The following is a 17,081-nucleotide window of genomic DNA, read 5'->3' on the forward strand; positions in this document are numbered from 1 at the left end:
CCAGGCTGGCCTCAAACACACAGCGATCCTCCTGCCTCTGCCTCCCGAGTGCTGGGATTAAAGGCGTGTGCCACTGTGCGTGGCTTGACTATTCTTTTTATAAATAAAGATGTTGCTGAAGGAATAACCTGCCCTTTTTGTTGTTGTTGTTTGACAAGGACTCATTCTGTAGTCTAGGATGGCCTGTAACTCACTATATAGCTAAGGTTAGCCTGAAACCCCCAATACTCTTTCTGCCCCACCCTCTTGAGTGTTGAGATTCCAAGTGCCAACCACCACATAGATAGATCTATAGAGTTGATATTTCAGAAGCTTGTTCTGCTCCTGTATTATTCAGTCACTTAGCAATCCTATAAATCATGTGTTCAGTGGCTTTTCACACATTCTCCCTTCTGTATAAATATTTTCACTTGGTAAGCTCTTTCATATTAAGTTCTTGACCATACTATAAATATCTAATCACTTTCTCCTGCATATGTATTCTTTCATAATAGCTATGCACTTATTTCTTCTACAACATACATTGTATTCTATTTATTTTCACGTTATTCTTCTTTAAAAGATTGTAAGTTTCTCAGGAACAATGACCATATTTCACTTATATTTTTCTCATCAGCAACTAGTACAATGTGTGGCAGGCATAGAACAGACAAAAAATAAAGCTAGGAACAGAGATGGGTGAATATATAGCCTCTCAAACAACTGACTTCAATAGGAATTATAAAATCCCAACATTTTAGAGATCTAAAGTAAAATACATGCAGACTAAGTTTTCTATAATCAAAGAATGTATCCTTTAAATTACAGACAAAATAAAAGACATCTTCAGATGCCCAATGGAGGGAATCTATTATAAGGACAGAAATTTTATAATTCTTCAAATAGAAAGATAAATCCAGAAAATGAAAAAATGGCCAAGTGCCAAAAATATTTGTATAAGCACAATGAACACAGAGTGTATAAAACAGTAATAGAAATATTAAATAAAGCATAAAATATATATAGAATTAAGAAGTATGAAAATAATCCAAAAGGTATATGGGTATAAATTAAAACAAAAACTGTTCTGAAGTTTTATTATGAATAGTTCCCAATGTATAATTATTAAACCAAGTATTTTTTTTAACTTTACATTGATGGGGAGGTAGTATACATTCAGTAAAAATTGTACTTTACATTTGAATTTTCTCCTGTGCAGCTGATCAACATGTGGCATAATAAATTTTTGCAATACTGAGCTTCAGTTTTCAGTGAGCCATACAATCATGAAGATAACTGTTAATGCACAGTATCCTATAATGTTTGGTTCTTTAGGTGTATTATACACTTGAGGGTCTATGATATTTTCAACTTACAGTGAGTTTAAGATATAAAAAAATAAAAATAAATAAATAAAATTTTTTAAAAGATATAACAAAATTGTATTATTGGAGAAATGGTAAAAATAGCTGCATTAGACTATAACAAATGAAGAATATATATTGTAATATATAGAAAACCACTACAAAAGTAAAAAACTATTATAATTAATAAATAGAAGTCAAAATACAACAATAAAATATATTTGATTAATACAAAAGAAGGCAAGAGAAAAGGAGTAATTTAAAACAAAATGTAGATTAAATGGAAAGCAAAACAATGGCAACCATAAATTCGTACACATTAATGACTACTAAAAACAACTGAAACTCCAAATAAAAAGATCATCAGATTAGATTTATATATACTGCTAACAAATATTAGCATACAGACATATTAAAATCAAGAAAAAAATACAAAAAGTAGTGACTAAAAGATTGTATAGAATTAATAAGTAGGTTTTCATTCCTTTTTTAAAATGAAAGTGACTTAGAAATACTATTTGTAGCCTAGTATGACTTTTTTAATAGGACAACCTAGACTAACCATACTTGGTTGGGTTGACAGGTGCCTAGAGTTCCTACAAAAAACCAGAAACTAGTTCCCATTCTAATGCAATTTTTCATCTGATTTTAGTATGAAAAAAAATATGCTGCACAATTACAAGGTGGATCAATATCCTGGCTGAAGTCATCAAACAGACAGCAGAAATTCCTCCCCAACTGCAAATTTCAATCATGCAAAATTATATCCTACATACCTTTTCTGCAACTGTGCGCATTTCAGTTCCAGTGTATGTAAATTTGGAGTCACTCCTATTGGAGATAGATTAGAAAAAGGGGAATTGGGATTTGGAATAGAAAAAAGGACTCAAGGAAAAATAAGATGGAACAAGTTTTTTGTTTGGCTTGGTTTGGTTTGGTTTTGGTTGTTTGAGACAGAGTTTCTCTGTGTAGCCCTGGCTGCCTTGGACTCACTTTGTAGACCAGGCTGGCCTCAAACTCACAGAGAGGCCCACCTGCCTCTGCCTCCTGAATGCTGGGATTAAAGGCGCGTGCCACCGTCGCCCTGCATGATGAACAGTTTTTGTAATGCAACCTTAATTGAAACAGAAGAGGGGGAAAGGGAACAGATACCTTAATACCTGCAGATATTAAGGAGCGGGCCTGATAAACAATAAACTATGCTTTGCAGTTTAAACAACAGGGACCCGCTTTCAAGCTACTAGGAACCTCCAGGATCACTGTAGGGTTCACAGGGGCTGGGTTGGGGCGGGACAGAAATCCACTGATGATTTAAATGTGGGCATGGGTCAACAAGGAAAAAGCCTACAGTGTGTGGACATTATCTGCCACAAAGAAAGTTACTGACATGTCCCTGACATTCCAGGGAAGACAGAATATAAAACACATAAAGCAAGAAATAGAAAGCATTAGAACCAAATGTCAACTACAGTGATAATCATTTTTAATAAGTTGCCTTTATTTCAGTCAACAAAGTTCTATTCGTGTAACCATCATGCAGTAATCAATTGGACTCCTGTAGCTCCAACAACATTTTGTTTGTAAGAACTTTTACAGGTTCAATTACAATGCTGATTCCTTTAGCCAGGTTTTCCACGTAGGAGCACATATATCTCAAATAAAAATCATGCTATGATATAAGGTTAAAATGAATCTTTAGGATTGTGGTGGAACTCAGATTATAATGAGGGGGCTCTATACTGTTAAAATACAATGTATAAATACTATTTCCAAAGTTGTTGCAATTCTTCACTAAGAATCAGTTTAGAGATTATAATATGGTGTAAATAAACAAATATAGGCTTACCTTATGTCATCATTCAGCTAGAGTAGAAAAGAGCAGAGAACATTATTAACACATTTATTTAGTTATAGGGATGCAGAGTTACATGAAAATGAAGCCATATGTTCACCCACAGCAGCATGAAAGATTGGAAAATGTGTTCTCAGTACTTTATCACTACTGCATTTCGTTGGCTACTTTCACAGCTCTGTAACGTTTAACCCCAACAGAGACTTTGCAGTCTATGTATAACCTCAACAGAGACTTTGCAGTCCACGTAACCATTCTGGCCTGAGTTCTTGGCTATACTTTGAAATGCTTTAGTGATAAGTCTGCTTCTCATAGGGCAAACTGGTGGAGAGATGAAAGGCTGTAAATATGGGCGACTTGTTTCCTAATACCTTCATATCCTCATTATACTAGAATGGGTTTCTGGCTTGAGTTGTTGTTTTAATCAATGGTATGATAACCCCAACCCCCACCCCCACCCCCGCGGGCTCATGCAGACCGCCCGAGGGTTTGCAGTAACATAAGCATAGGTCAGAGGGCCAGAGGAAAAGGACCCTCCGGCAGCAATAGAAAACTGAAAGGATCTAAATCACGTCCTGTGGCCTCCCAGCCGCCTCAGAGACCACAGGGATCAGCAGGATTTTAGCCAGGTTGGCCGACCTACTCACCTCCCCTATACATAGACCCATCACCTCCTCCTTTTCTGTGCTCAAAGCATGGTTGAGACAAACTAGGAACGCGTCAGACTCAAGATGAACCGCCTGCACAGCTTGCACCACCTGCACCGCCATCTTTGTTCTACTCACGTCCGCCCAGAGCCTACAGCAGCCTGTCCAACCCCGTGCTCAGACGCAGCCTTACTAACCCCGCGCTCCACGCTCCGCCCAACCCTGGCCCAACCGAGCGGGTTCCATGGGGGCGGAGCCTGGAGCCTGGAGGCTGTGCCGGGCCAGCAGCACCTGGGAGACGCCCGCCCGGGTCTGTTTGGGCTGGCGAAGCAGTGGGACTTTGGGTGGTGGCTAGCAAAGGAATTCTACGCGGCAGGCTGGCGGCTGGGCGGCGGGCTAGCTGGGCGGCTGGGCGGCTGGGTGGCGGGGAGGCGGTGTTTCCCCGCCGGGGCAGACGTGAGCTGTAAGTAGCTCCAGGGCAGACGTCTCCGTAGTGCTGTCGCCCATTTTGCCCGCCCGTTGAGGAGAGCCCGCCGCGGCCTACAGGCGTCAGGGACTGCTCTTTGTGGCGACATCGCTGCCAACAACGGCCTCTTTTGAAAGTCGGTCCTAAAACAGTTAAGGTTTTATTTTGTTTTGTTTTGTTTCCAAGTCACAGTCCTTGAATCTCTCGACCACTTCCGGCTGCTGGCCTACACCTCCTAACTTCGGTTCTAGTGACCTCGGCCCCGGATGCCCCTTGGTTCGTCCTGGGCTCACACCGCGATCCCTGCTTGAGTGTCCCGGGGTGGGGAGCCTGGAAGTTTTAGCCTAGCTGTTCTGGAGGCGGAGTAATTAGCCCAAGAAACATTATATTCATGTGAGTAACCTGTTACAGAAACAGTGTTTCACTGTATCTGAAAAAGTAACTCCAGTTTGCTTGCTGCTAGTTTAGTTTGATACAAGAAAAGAAGGGTTAAGGGACCTCATTTTTCAAGTTTGAATGAATCACATCAAGGAACGAGTTCCAGTGAATTACGAATTTTCTCTGATCTCTTTCCTGGTGTCAGACATGGTTAATTCATTTTGAGACAGGTCTCTGCCCCCACTTCCACCCCCTAGACAGGGTCTCTCTGTGTAGCCGTGGCTGTCCTAGAGTCACTTTATAGACCAGGCTGGCCTCGAACTCACAGAGATCCGCCTGCCTCTGCCTCCTGAGTGCTGGGATTAAAGGCCTGCGCCACCACGCCCGGCTGATATGGTTTAATTTATATGTGAAACTAATTTTATTTTAAAATATGCAAATGAACTAAGGGACAAATGTACAAATCTTCCAATTTACAAGTTTACCAATTACATGAGGAATTTAATACTGATTATAAATGAAAGGAAAATATATGCCACAGTCTCCACAGCTCATATACTTTTGTTTGACTTTTTTTTTTTAAACTCCGTTTGTACTTCTGAAGCCACATAGATAGGGCACTACTGGATAGAGAACTTATTCAAGGCGCCACTTGAAGAGGTATTGATGCTTTGTTTTTTCTCCCAAGTCAGTTCCAACCCAAATGTTCTCATAAATACTGTCCCAAGTTCAGGGCACTGTGGTGTAATATATATGCCAACAGCCTCTGTTTTTGCCTAATGCTTATTCCACATCTTTCCGTGATTAAGTTTTATAATGAAAATAGTTGGAGAAATTGTAGGGGTATAAATGGACCTAGCTACATTTTCTCATTAAGTTTCAATTATTATGTCATATGTTGTTTTCAGTTGCTGTTCATAGCTAACATGTCATGCCTTGGTGGGGCAGCAAGGACTGCTCATCTTATTACATTTGCTTAAGGAATATTTTGAATTTATCAATTTGTTTAGCCACCTTCAAGCAGAAAAGTACTTTTTTTTGTTGTTTTTAGTCAGTCTCATATTCTAGAGTATTCATGCTACCTGTTATAGCTCCAAACATTTGACTGGAGAGGGAAATAACGATTGACATTTATAGCAAACTTATTATGGGCTAAAGACTCTACTAAGATTTTACATGTATAGTGTGTTTAAACCGACTCAACTGGAATCAGGCTCTGCAACCTCTAAATAGAGGAGTAGTTAATCTAACTTCTCTGTGCCTTATAGTCAGCACCCTTAAGTGGGAATAATGCTAATGCCCATTTCATAGCATCCCATGAAGACTGAAGATCAAATGATCAGTGCACCTAAACATTTAAACGTGAGAAAATGTTTAATAAGTATCATTGAACACAATATGTTCATACGTTTACATCTCAAAGAAACTGAGGTAGAGAAAAATTAGGTTGTCTGATGGTCACAAAGATTCTAAGTGGCACAAACAAGATTAATTCATGAGCCAATCTGATACCTGGGCCTGTGTTCTTTGCCAACTGAAATTATAATTGGATGAGGATATTAAATGACTTGAAATAATTATCATATTCAACATGTTGGTGCTATTTTAAAACTTTATTACCTCAAAATTAAAGCAACTCATACTCTTAAAGAAAAAGATACAAAACCATTCTTTCTGTAAAGGAAAAAGGATAGTTTTATTTAAATTATAACCAAAGAAAGTTCTGTGTTCTGTCATTCATTTTGAACCTAATTTACAAACTAGGTCAGTGTGGCTTTTGGAATCAAGGCAACTTCTATGGAGGAATCTCTTTTAGTGGTTGTGGTAGCTGTAAAGGTATATAAACATATTTGGGGGTACATTTGTAATTTGAAACGGGAGTATTTCTAAGTTACATTGCATAGGTTTATATTCCATGTATTGTATTGTACCTTCTAACTAAATTTATCCTGAGGTTTTAAGATATTCCTTAGTTTGGGGAATCTTGAATTTTGTGAACAAATACCATATGCCAAAAAATGTTCTCTAGTCAAATAAATTTGGGAAATGTTAAACTATATAAAATCTCTGTATGGTATAACTTGGTTGGAGTTTTTACCATTCTGATGTGCTTTTATGAGCTCCAATATTCCCAAACTTGTTTGACCAAGGAAAATGTTGGGATCAAGTGTTCTAAGAATCACATTTATGGGATGATGTTCCATTCATCCAACATGTGATTTTCATAGACTTTGATCTGAATGCCTTTTGCTCAGCCTTTGCATTTCTCTACTGAGGGTGTTGAGGGTTTCTTAGTTATATGGTGGCTTATCAGTCCTTTAATCACTACAATTACCTCTGGGGCAATTTGCTCTCTGAATAATAGAACACATAAATCCAGGCTACTGCGCTGAGTGTTGTTCCTAGGCTCATCTTGTCAGTACCCAGTCTGTTAACCTTTGAAAGTCACAGCAGCACACTATACTGTCTTTCTTCTGAGAATTTTGTAGTGCCTTATAGTAATTCAGAATACCACATGCTATCTGCCTTCTCTTCTACTGGAATTATTTCCTTTTAATGTCAGTATGACCAATAAAGTTTTGTTTTTATTCAAAAGAAATTTAAATGTCAACATGTTGGTTGTTGCTAGGACCTGTCTTTCTATGAAGTTTGAGATGGTCTTGAAACCGTTAACAGTTGGATCCTGTTTTCAAAGAGTGTGTGTGTGTGTGTGTGTGTGTGTGTGTGTGTGTGTGTGTATTTACTTTTGTATTAGAATCTACTGGGGGTTGTATTTCTAAATCTCTAGAAGAGAGGCAGAACCTTATATTTGCTAAATGAAGAAAGTGATAAAACATTTAGGCAGACAGAAAGGAACAGCAAAAGTACACAGCTTGAAATAACCCTGGTATTTGAAAGAAATTTTGGTTTGAATATGGTGCTAATGTTACGTGGGGGGTAGCAACTGAATGAGAAGAAATTCAAGATAACTCATAACTTTTGAGTATACAGAAGAGGTGATATTGCCATATAGAAAATGAGGTTTGGTTATGGAGAAAGGATTCTATCATGAATAAATTGAAAATAAAAGATTATATCCAGGTGAAGGGAGAGGTTCAGAGTCATAATCACTCAGGGAATAAATAATTGGATAACTATGATACCTATTTATTAGTCAGAAAAATGTGACCATATTATTTTCTTTTTCTTTCTTTTTTTTGAGACAAGGTCTCCTTATGTAATTAACTTAGAGCTTAGCTGAACTTGCTGGTCTGAAACTTGCTCAGCCTCTGGCATGCTGGGATTATAGGCATGTACCAATATACCCATTTTGAGACAATAGTTTTTATTTCTACTTTCCTTTTCCGGCATAAGCAGAAAACAGTGTTAAGGAGGGGGAGGGGAATCAGATCCAGGGTGCTATACCCGAAAAAAAAGGACTATGTTTAGTTTCATTCCTTTATTTCTGTCTTCTCATTCCACATCATGGTTGGCATCTGGTTTGTTCTGAACAGTATCACTTTGAAGGTTCTAACCATCTCCCAAACTGTGCTTCATTTCCTTTCCCATTAAAAGCTCTTATTGGGAAGGGGGGGTCGTCTACTGTGGGACAGATACCCATTGATGTATTTGTGCTCTGTAAAGGTAGAAATATAGTGAATCTGCATCATGATCCTATGAGTGGTTTCTATGAGATCCTCTTCATTAAAAATGCATGTGAAATTATGAGAGCCAAAGCTAGACGGAGGACTATTATGGAAAGTTTCCTTACCATCCAAAACTCTAAAACTGTAAGGGCAGAGAAATATTTTTTACCTTTAAGTTTGTAGAATAAAAATTTGCAACTATGTCTCTGGAAAAACAGGCTTCTGTGACATCCTGCTTAAGTGAAACAGGGAGCTAGATGGATGACTATTATTTTCTTTCAGAAAGTCATAAAACTACATTAAAGATCTTTCCTAAAATGAAATCTCTTTCTGGATAAGCCTTGCTAGTATAAAAGGCTTTTTAAATAAAATGACAGCTGGTTCCTTTGTCCTTATAACAATTTAGAAATCCATACACATCATTGAGAATCTTTTTAAAGATGTAAACTGCCTGAGAGTGGCATTTACCTAAGGAATATGACATGTATGTGTGTGTTTCACTACTTTTCTGCTCAAATCATGTCCCTAGGTACAGTTTTGTGTATTTTCTATTGCTAACACACTACTGTTGAATACTGCTTTGTAAATGCAAAAGAGAGACCAGTGCCCAACCTCCTGCAATTCTCATCTTAGCTTCCCACAGATCTTATTTAGAGAATTCTTGAGGGTTTTGCCATAGAAAATGAGCATTAGCTAGCCTTTCCTTGAGTGTCACTTCAGCTTGATTTTCAAAAAGCTTAAGATACCATTTGACATGTTTAAGTTGTACAAATAGTTATGTGTGAGGCTTGGTTCTGGTTGGTGGTTGCTAGTCCCAGGTCACCTTGCTCACTAGAGAGTTCATCCAAACCTCAAAAGTCACACCTGTGTCCTGTGCGCGGATGCTGCAGGCTTAGGTGGAGAAAAGCAGGGCTAGAATTGGAACCCAAAGCCCAGAATGGCAAGAGAGGATGTGGGGGCTCCACCCGATCGTCTCTGGGTTCACCAAGAAGGTATCTACCGCGACGAATATCAGCGCACATGGGTAGCTGTGGTGGAAGAGGTAACTGCTTTCTTTCTTTTTTTTTAAATTTTGCTTTCAAGTAATCTGGTTTTGATTTATTCTCAATATTCTGATTTCTTTGGTTTTATTTTTGATCATTCCTATTAGGAGACAAGTTTTCTAAAGGCTCGAATCCAGCAAGTTCAGGTTCCCTTAGGTGATGCAACTAGGCCAAGTCACCTTCTTACCTCCCAACTACCTCTCATGTGGCAACTCTACCCAGAGGAGCGCTACATGGATAACAACTCTCGCTTGTGGCAGATTCAGCATCATTTAATGGTATACATGTTACTCAATCATTTTCCCTGTACTGGGGCTCTTATAATAGAGTGCTTTATAAAATTTCCTTTTTCTGACAGGTCAGGGGAGTACAGGAACTACTGCTGAAACTTTTGCCTAATGATTAACCTGGTATGTATTTCTATTTTTTTTTCTCCTCCTTTCCCTTGTTTTCACTCTACTCAGCTGTGTAATTTGAATGATTTTTTATTTTCAGGTGCTGGAATTCTTGGAAGATACACTCCTTTGTTCGATCCATTATATGGCAATCACCTTATTCACCACTGCAGTGCTCCCACCCTTGGGCCCAGGGAGGTGGGGGGGGCATAGTTTGAACTGCTCAAAAACACAGATGTTTAGGAAGGGTCATGAAGAACACTGTCAGTGACACTACAGAGAAAGGGTTACACAGGACAGAAGTCAAGCCAACAAAAGCATTTAGTCAGGATATGTAACTTGAAATTGACTCCTTTGGAAAGAAATTGCCATAGAACCTTTAATGGACTTCATCGACTGAACCTGGGATCTGGTGAATCCCACAAAAATCAGCACATGCTACAGAACAGATGCCCTCATCACCAAGGACTTGGTACTGATTTAGAGAGAAGAGAGCAGCTTCTAGCAGCATCAACATGTATTTGTCGCTTATTTCCCCTGCTGCAAATTTACCTGCCTTTCCTTCTTCCATCCTGTAAATATCTGGGGTTTTATTCTGGTGTTTCCCATCCCAGTACTGACCTAATTTGGATCCACTGAGAACTTAAGGAGTTCTGGGAGAAAAAGGTTATTTGTACTGATGAAATTAGTTGGAAAGGCTCCTATGCCTTTCTACTCTCTGAAACTGTCTCTTTGGATTGTTTTTACGAGTTTCTCATCAAAACTTTGTGAATCTAAATTCTTTCTTTGATTACAAATATTTTACATAATTGGCATCCATATGAGTTCTAAAGATAATGTTACCTTTAATTGGCATCTTTCTCAAGAAGTAATAGCAACTAACATTGCTAATTCCTGGGAAAGTGTTTATACTACTTGTAAAGAATTTCCTGAATTAAAGCAGTCATGACAGTTTATGTACGCTAAAGTAAGGTTTTGCTTTTTAAAATAAGTCGGGCCCAGAGCAATGGTGCATGCCTATAATTCCAGCTATTTGGAAGACTGAGGCAGGAAGATCACTTGGCCCCTGGAGTTTGATGCCAGCCTAAGAAACATAATGAGACCCTGTCTTAAACAAAAAGCACTTGGATATAATAGCTGCCATGTCCAATTACTATTCTGTGCACTTTATATATTTTATCATGTTTAGTCCTTGCAACAGTTCTTTGAGGTACGTATAATTCCTATCAACATGAATAGTGAAAGAAAAAAACCATTCAAGGAGTTTAATCATTTACCAAGGGTTTCTTTTATTCGACATAGAGCCAGGCATCGGGCCAGGCCTTTAAAATTAGTGTCTTTTTCATGTAATCTATATCTTCCATACTTAATGAGATGGAGATATAAAAATATAGTTGATCCTATCAGTGAAGAAAGAGTATTTTTAGTGCATTTATTTTTCCAACAATTCTAAGTTCATTCTACCTGCCCCAGAAGAAAATTCCATGTAGATAGGCTACAAGTCTTTATAACTAAAAGAGAAAAATATAATTCTTTTTGTTGTTGTTGTTTTAGTTTTCTGGATATGCCACAAAAGGATCCATGCCAGAAACAAGCCTGTGAAATACAAAAATGTTTACAAGGTAGTGTTTATAAAAGTATTTTACAACTTTACCTGTCAACTAACTATAAGAAACTAAGTTATCAACAACATTCATTAACTTTAAATGTAACAGTTCTACAATTAATTAATCATGAATGTTTTCTCCATTGTATCATGAAATGTTTAGACTATTAAAAGTGATGTAATATAGGGAATAGGAAGCTGTCTTCAGTGGTAGAGCACTTGCCTAACATGTACAAGGCCCCGAGGGTTCTATCCTCTGTACCACATACAAAAAACTGATGTCATTTATGGGTTCTTGAGTCCAATTATACATTAGAATTACCTGGAGAACTTTAAAGACTTGTCTAGCACACTTAAATCAGACTTCCAGAAGGTAGGCTCCAAGCAGGAATCACTTTTCAAAGCTAACCAGATGATTTTAGTACACAACCACAGTTAAGAATTACTAAACTAGCAGGGCTTGGTGGCCCACGCCTTTAATCCCAGTACTCAGGAGGCAGAGGCAGGTGGATCTCTCTGAGTTTGAGGCCAGCCTGGTCTACATAGTCCAAAACATCCAGAGCTATTACACAGAGAAACCCTGTCTCCAAAAGAAAACAAAAGAAAAATTAACTGAACTAAGCAAAGCTCTTCCATAAAAAGACTGCTTTAGAGTTGAGAATATGGCTCTGGGATAGAGCACTTGCCCAGAAGGTGCTAGGCCCTAGTTTCTATCCTGGACACTACATGTGTACATAAAAAGAAAGAGCCAAACATGATGGTGTATACTTATAATCCCAATACTTTGGGAGAAGAAACAAGAGGATCACAAGTTGAAGACAAGCCTAGGCTACAAAGTGACAACCTATCTCAAAAACTCAATACATACATACATACATACATACATACATACATACATACATACATACATACCACACAGACAGGTTTTAATACTAGACCTCAGAGACCAGTAATTAGCTCAGTAACGGACTAGTTGTCTAGTATTCATGAGATCCTCAGTTTGATACCCATCCATACCTATTCTAACAAGTTCAGGGTATCTGTGTCAAAACTCTGGTGGCTGTAACTGTATGTTTTACTTCTGGGCCCTTTGTCTTATTCCATTCATTTTGCTTAATGCTGCTTTGGCTACTCGAGGTCTTTTGCTCTTCCATATGAATTTTAAGATTCTATTTTCTAGTTTTCTGAAGAACATTATTTGTATTTTGGTGGGGAATGCATTCAATCTGTAGATCATCTTCAGCTGTATTGTCATTGTATCAGTATTCTACAGGTCTATAAGCATAGAAGCTCTTTTCATTTCCTATTATCTTTAATTTCTTCTTCATTGTTTCATAATCATCATTGGAAAGTCTTTTCTTTTCACCTTAGGAATATTCATAGGCATTTTATTTTTGAGGCTATTGTTTTTCTGATTGATTTCTTTAATGAGTTTATTAGTATATAGAAAAGCTACTGATTTTTATATGTTAATTTTGTATCCTGCTACTCTGCTGACTTTATCACTTCTATAGCTTACTTACAATGGAGCCTTAGGCTTTTCTAAGTTTAGAATCATATTTATAAACAGGAATAATTTGACTTCCTGCTTTCCTATTTGTTTTATTTCTCTTGCTAATTTCTCTGCTTAACAATATTAAGTAATGATGGAGAGAATGGAAACCCTTTTCTAGAGGAAACGGTTGCTTTCAGTTTTCCCCTATTTGGTATGATATAGGTTTGTTATATATAGCATTTATTCTGTGAAGCTACAACTTTATTATACCTAGTTTCTTCGGGGTTGTTTTACATGAAAGGATGTTGAATTTTACTGACGGCTTCATTCTACATCTATTGAGGTATTAATGTGATTGTCTTGACTCTATATATTGTAAATGTTGATTTCTGTATATTGAACTACATTTGCATCCTTGAAACAAAACCAACTGTTTTAAGTATGTCACTGAATTAAGTTTTAAAGTAGTTAATATAGGCTTTCTACATGTATATTCTTTAAGGATATTGATTTTGTAGAATGAATTTGGAAGACTTCTCTCCTTTTATTTTAATTTTTTTTTAATATGGGTGTTTTGCCTGCACATTTGTCTGTGCGTCACATGTGTGGTTGGTGCCCATAGAGGCCAGTAGAGGGCATTGGATCCCTGGAACTAGAGCTACAGACAGTTGTGAGCCACTGTATGGGTGCTGGGAACCAAACCTAGCTCTTCTAGAAGAACAGCCAATGCTCTTACCTGTTGACCTATCTCTCCAGCTCCATTCTTTCCCTTTGTATTTTATGATCTAGTCTAAGGATCACTCAGAAGAGGACACCAGATCTCATTATAGATGGTTGTGAGCCGCCATGTGGTTGCTGGGAATTGAACTCAGGACCTCTGGAAGAGCAGCCAGTGCTCTTAACCTCTGAGCCATCTCTCCAGTCCTGAATCTTCTTTCGTTTGATTAGTTTAGCTAGTTTGTCAACTCTGTTTCTTTTTTCAAAGAGTCAGCTGTTTCATTGACTCTGTGTTTTTTGTGTTCTCCATTAACTTTTTACTTGATTTTTATCTTTCCATCTATTAGTTTTGAGTTTGGCTCACTCTTGTTTTTTCTAAAATCTTGAGATACATTCTTAGGTATTTATGTGAGGTTTGATTTTTTTTAATATGGACACTTATAAAATATGAGTTAAAATGTACTATAGATCAAATAGACTTAACAGAGTTCTACAGAATATACTGTCTAATAGCAGCAGAGTGTGTACTCATCAGCCTATGAACTTTCTCCAGGATAGAGCAGGCTGGCTGGCTTAAGGGTGTGTTGTTCCCTGTTCCAAAAGCTTTTGGTATATACAGTCAGCCTGAGCCAGCACTAGCCCATGTTTATATGTGACCAGGTGAATGCTTAGTTACTTGAGGCCCTCAGTCTGTGTAACTGGGAAACTGACAAATGTCCTAGCCACATACTGTATCCCCAGTGCCTCAGAGAATGAACATGGAGGCCAACTGACCACTGAATTCTGAGAAAAGGGGAATGCAGGAACTAGGCAATCCACAGGTGTTGGTCTTGGCACATTTAACCTAAGATCAAGAGCATGCCATGCTCCCCTTACTTTTATGTTTTATAACCTTTCAAAAGCTTAAAAAATTATTAGCTCCCAATTTTATTTTAAGGGGGGAGACACTAAATTTGTCATCAAAATTTCCTATGAAACTATGAACATGTGGGTTGTATGCATTTTTCTAATTCATCAAATTACAATAAAGAACTAGTGGCCACTAATCGTATAAAAACTACTGCCAAAGACACTTGACTAAAAAAGAAATTATATATTAAAACAGCTTTCAACCATTTATAAACTGTAATTTTTCTTCCTATTAGACTTCTAGATAGTATTAATGAATTGTCCTTTTACTTCTTGACCTGATTTCTAAGTCAGAAAGAATTCAGTAGAGCTGGGTATATCTTCCTGCTAGGTGCTAAGTGCAAAAACGTTGGAAAATGTTTAATTACCTTGTACATGAGATCATTACTAAGAGTTTACTGTTTTTCAGCCAACAACTATATGGAATCAAAGTGTCAGGCTGTCATCCAAGAACTTCGTAAGTGTTGTGCTCGATATCCCAAGGGAAGATCTCTTGTCTGCTCAGGATTTGAGAAAGAAGAGGAAGAAATCCTAGCACTGAAGTCTGGATCCAAGTAAAGTTGTGCTGAGAAGTTCAATTCTCCTTCATGTTTCCCTCAAGCATGTTTTATTTATTATCCCTTCTTCAAGCCAGGTAGCAGCAAACAGCAAATGAAAAAGTCAATTGTAAGAGTTAGCAAATATGCCATCTATGCAAAAGAGATCAAAATATTAATCTATGTTAAAAAATAAATACATATAATGTAAAAGGAAGCTGCTAAAATAAACCTATTTTACATGAAATTTTTGGTTTGTTACTAAATGTACTTTAAGAGACTATTAGATACAGATATTAATGAAGTTACTTTAACCCCTGAGTTTTACCTGTATCTTGACCTTGCTTGCAAGAGTTTGGATCTCTGTTGAATATGTATGAGACACACAGAGCATAGTGTAGAAAACAGATTATTATAAAATAGCATAAAACACTTTGAAGAGTAAGTAAACAGTGGCCAGAGAGACCATTATGCTGACATACCTGTTGAGGTAGATTGTCTACTATTCTTTATTTTTCTTTCAACATATGTTGACATTTTATTTTATGTGAATAGGTGTTCTGCCTACATGTGTGTCTGCACACCTTGTGTGTGTTAGATTCCCTGGGAGTGGAGTTACAGAGAGTTGTGGACTGCCATGTGGTTGCTGGGCATTAAACCCAGGACCTCTGGAAAAGCTGCCAATGCTCTTAACCCCTGAGCCATCTCTCCAGCCCTAAAGTTTTCAGAACAGATAGCTTTCCCAGGGGTGTTTTCTTATCCAGGTAACTGATAGGCCCATTTGGATTAAGTTGCAAGAGAGTGGACAAGTTATGGCTGTTCTTTATCAGAAAGCCCTTGGCTAGATAATAATCCTATGATCTTTCAAACAGTTAAGAATGTCATCTACCCAAGGCCAAAGGCACTCAGATCCCATTCTTTGGATCAGTAATCAAAGACTTTCACTTTCAGTTTCTGGTTTTATAAACTGCTGGTTGTGGCAGGAACCATCCTCAATAATCTTCAAGCCTGTTAATATATAACTAGCTTTTTAAGAAAATCAGTAGTGCCAGTATAAAACCTAAGTTGCATAAGGCCCTCCAGCATGAGAATAATGATACCCTTCATAGGATATATGCTACATTACTGCAAAGTTTCCTTTAACCTAATCAATACCAACAATTCAGTTTCCTTCCAGATGCCAGTGGGAACATGTTCTTTTGCATCTTCACTACAGTGCCTTGCCACAGATATTTCATATTCCCTCTGGGAAGGCAGAGACATTGTAAAAGGGATTTTTTTCCAGCTGGGCATTTTGGCAGTCAGGAGCCAAGAAATAACACAAAGTTACACCATGCAACAAACCTCACAAGAGTTTTATTGGGGAGAGACACAGAATGGGAGGTGCCTTTGACTGGAACAGACAACAGTATGCTGGGCAGAGGGGGCAGGCTTTTATAGGGTCTTTAAAGCATGCACAGTGAGCTAGTGGAAAGGTACAATGCTGTTGGAAGTATTGCTTGGCTGTTAATGCTGAGTCATAAAGGCAGGGATTCCCAAGTCTCAGGTTCAGGGACCGGCCTGGGGCATGGTGAATTTTCACTGGGCTGTTACTCTAAGTGTTATAGCTCTGATGCTAATGGTGTCCCAATGCAAGTGTTGGAGCTCTGAAAGGGAAAGTATCCTGGCAGTTGGGAGCCAAGGAATACCACAAAGTCATAACTGCAAAACAAACCACATGTAATGGAAGTTTTGGGTTCTTTGTAAACTCAGTTATGTTATGTAAATATGCTTTTGTTTTAATCCCAAGTGTGGGATTTTAGTTTGGGCTCTAGTTTGTCCACAGCTGATAATTGCCGCATGCTGGGCGTGGTCTTTCCCAGCTGGTAACAGCCTGCCTGCACAGAGAGGGGCGTGGTCTAGGACCCTGAGGAAGATAACTAGGAGAGCATGGAGAGGCAAGGTGTGGTGTGCAGTGGTGGCGTGAGGCCTGTAGCAGTTTGGAGAGACCAGAGACCAGTGTGGCAGGCGAAGAGAAATGTTTCAGTGCAGCGGCTTGGAGGAGACTGCTTGCTGCCTTTGCTGTTGA

General features: G+C 38.3%; 3 protein-coding genes across 6 annotated transcripts in view; 2 read left to right on the forward strand and 1 right to left on the reverse strand.

The window, feature by feature from the left end:
• The window catches only part of BRCC3 (BRCA1/BRCA2-containing complex subunit 3), a 35,778-nt gene extending 31,711 nt beyond the window's left edge, over window positions 1-4,067 (reverse strand). Inside the window, exons 1-3 of one of the 2 annotated variants that reach the window (XM_084789191.1) lie at window positions 3,843-3,968; window positions 3,190-3,206; window positions 2,120-2,174 (exon numbers count right to left, since the gene is read on the reverse strand). In XM_084789191.1, the coding sequence (XP_084645317.1) occupies window positions 2,120-2,174; window positions 3,190-3,206; window positions 3,843-3,965 (195 nt within the window). In that variant the 5' untranslated portion in view covers window positions 3,966-3,968. The other variant, XM_084789192.1, reaches the window with a different exon arrangement.
• Window positions 4,068-4,406: 339 nt separating this feature from the next.
• On the forward strand, window positions 4,407-9,992 carry MTCP1 (mature T cell proliferation 1). 2 transcript variants are annotated; one of them, XM_084789194.1, is made up of 5 exons: window positions 4,407-4,459; window positions 9,203-9,354; window positions 9,463-9,633; window positions 9,714-9,765; window positions 9,851-9,992. In XM_084789194.1, the coding sequence occupies exons 2-4, from the start codon at window positions 9,250-9,252 to the stop codon at window positions 9,759-9,761; spliced, it is 324 nt and encodes a 107-aa protein (XP_084645320.1). In that variant the 5' UTR covers window positions 4,407-4,459; window positions 9,203-9,249; the 3' UTR covers window positions 9,762-9,765; window positions 9,851-9,992. The 2 variants fall into 2 exon arrangements, with proteins under 2 accessions (XP_084645320.1, XP_084645319.1); XM_084789193.1 differs by lacking the exon at window positions 4,407-4,459 and adding an exon at window positions 4,563-4,701.
• Window positions 4,631-15,260, forward strand: CMC4 (C-X9-C motif containing 4). 2 transcript variants are annotated; one of them, XM_084789197.1, is made up of 3 exons: window positions 4,631-4,701; window positions 11,305-11,372; window positions 14,887-15,260. In XM_084789197.1, the coding sequence occupies exons 2-3, from the start codon at window positions 11,315-11,317 to the stop codon at window positions 15,033-15,035; spliced, it is 207 nt and encodes a 68-aa protein (XP_084645323.1). In that variant the 5' UTR covers window positions 4,631-4,701; window positions 11,305-11,314; the 3' UTR covers window positions 15,036-15,260. The 2 variants fall into 2 exon arrangements, with proteins under 2 accessions (XP_084645323.1, XP_084645322.1); XM_084789196.1 differs by lacking the exon at window positions 4,631-4,701 and adding an exon at window positions 10,211-10,324.
• The last annotated feature ends 1,821 nt before the right edge of the window (window positions 15,261-17,081 follow it).

This window comes from Acomys minous, assembly GCF_964271855.1.
Source record: "Acomys minous genome assembly, chromosome: 7".
NCBI lineage: Eukaryota > Metazoa > Chordata > Mammalia > Rodentia > Muridae > Acomys > Acomys minous.

Coding starts and splice junctions, on each gene's coding strand:
- MTCP1 (XM_084789194.1), top strand. CDS start 9,250: ATGGCAAGAGAGGATGTGGGGGCTCCACCCGATCGTCTCTGGGTTCAC. Junction 9,355..9,462: donor GGGTAGCTGTGGTGGAAGAG/GTAACTGCTTTC, acceptor CATTCCTATTAG/GAGACAAGTTTTCTAAAGGC. Junction 9,634..9,713: donor AGATTCAGCATCATTTAATG/GTATACATGTTA, acceptor TTTTTCTGACAG/GTCAGGGGAGTACAGGAACT.
- CMC4 (XM_084789196.1), top strand. CDS start 10,266: ATGTATTTGTCGCTTATTTCCCCTGCTGCAAATTTACCTGCCTTTCCT. Junction 10,325..11,304: donor GCCTTTCCTTCTTCCATCCT/GTAAATATCTGG, acceptor TTGTTGTTTTAG/TTTTCTGGATATGCCACAAA. Junction 11,373..14,886: donor AATACAAAAATGTTTACAAG/GTAGTGTTTATA, acceptor ACTGTTTTTCAG/CCAACAACTATATGGAATCA.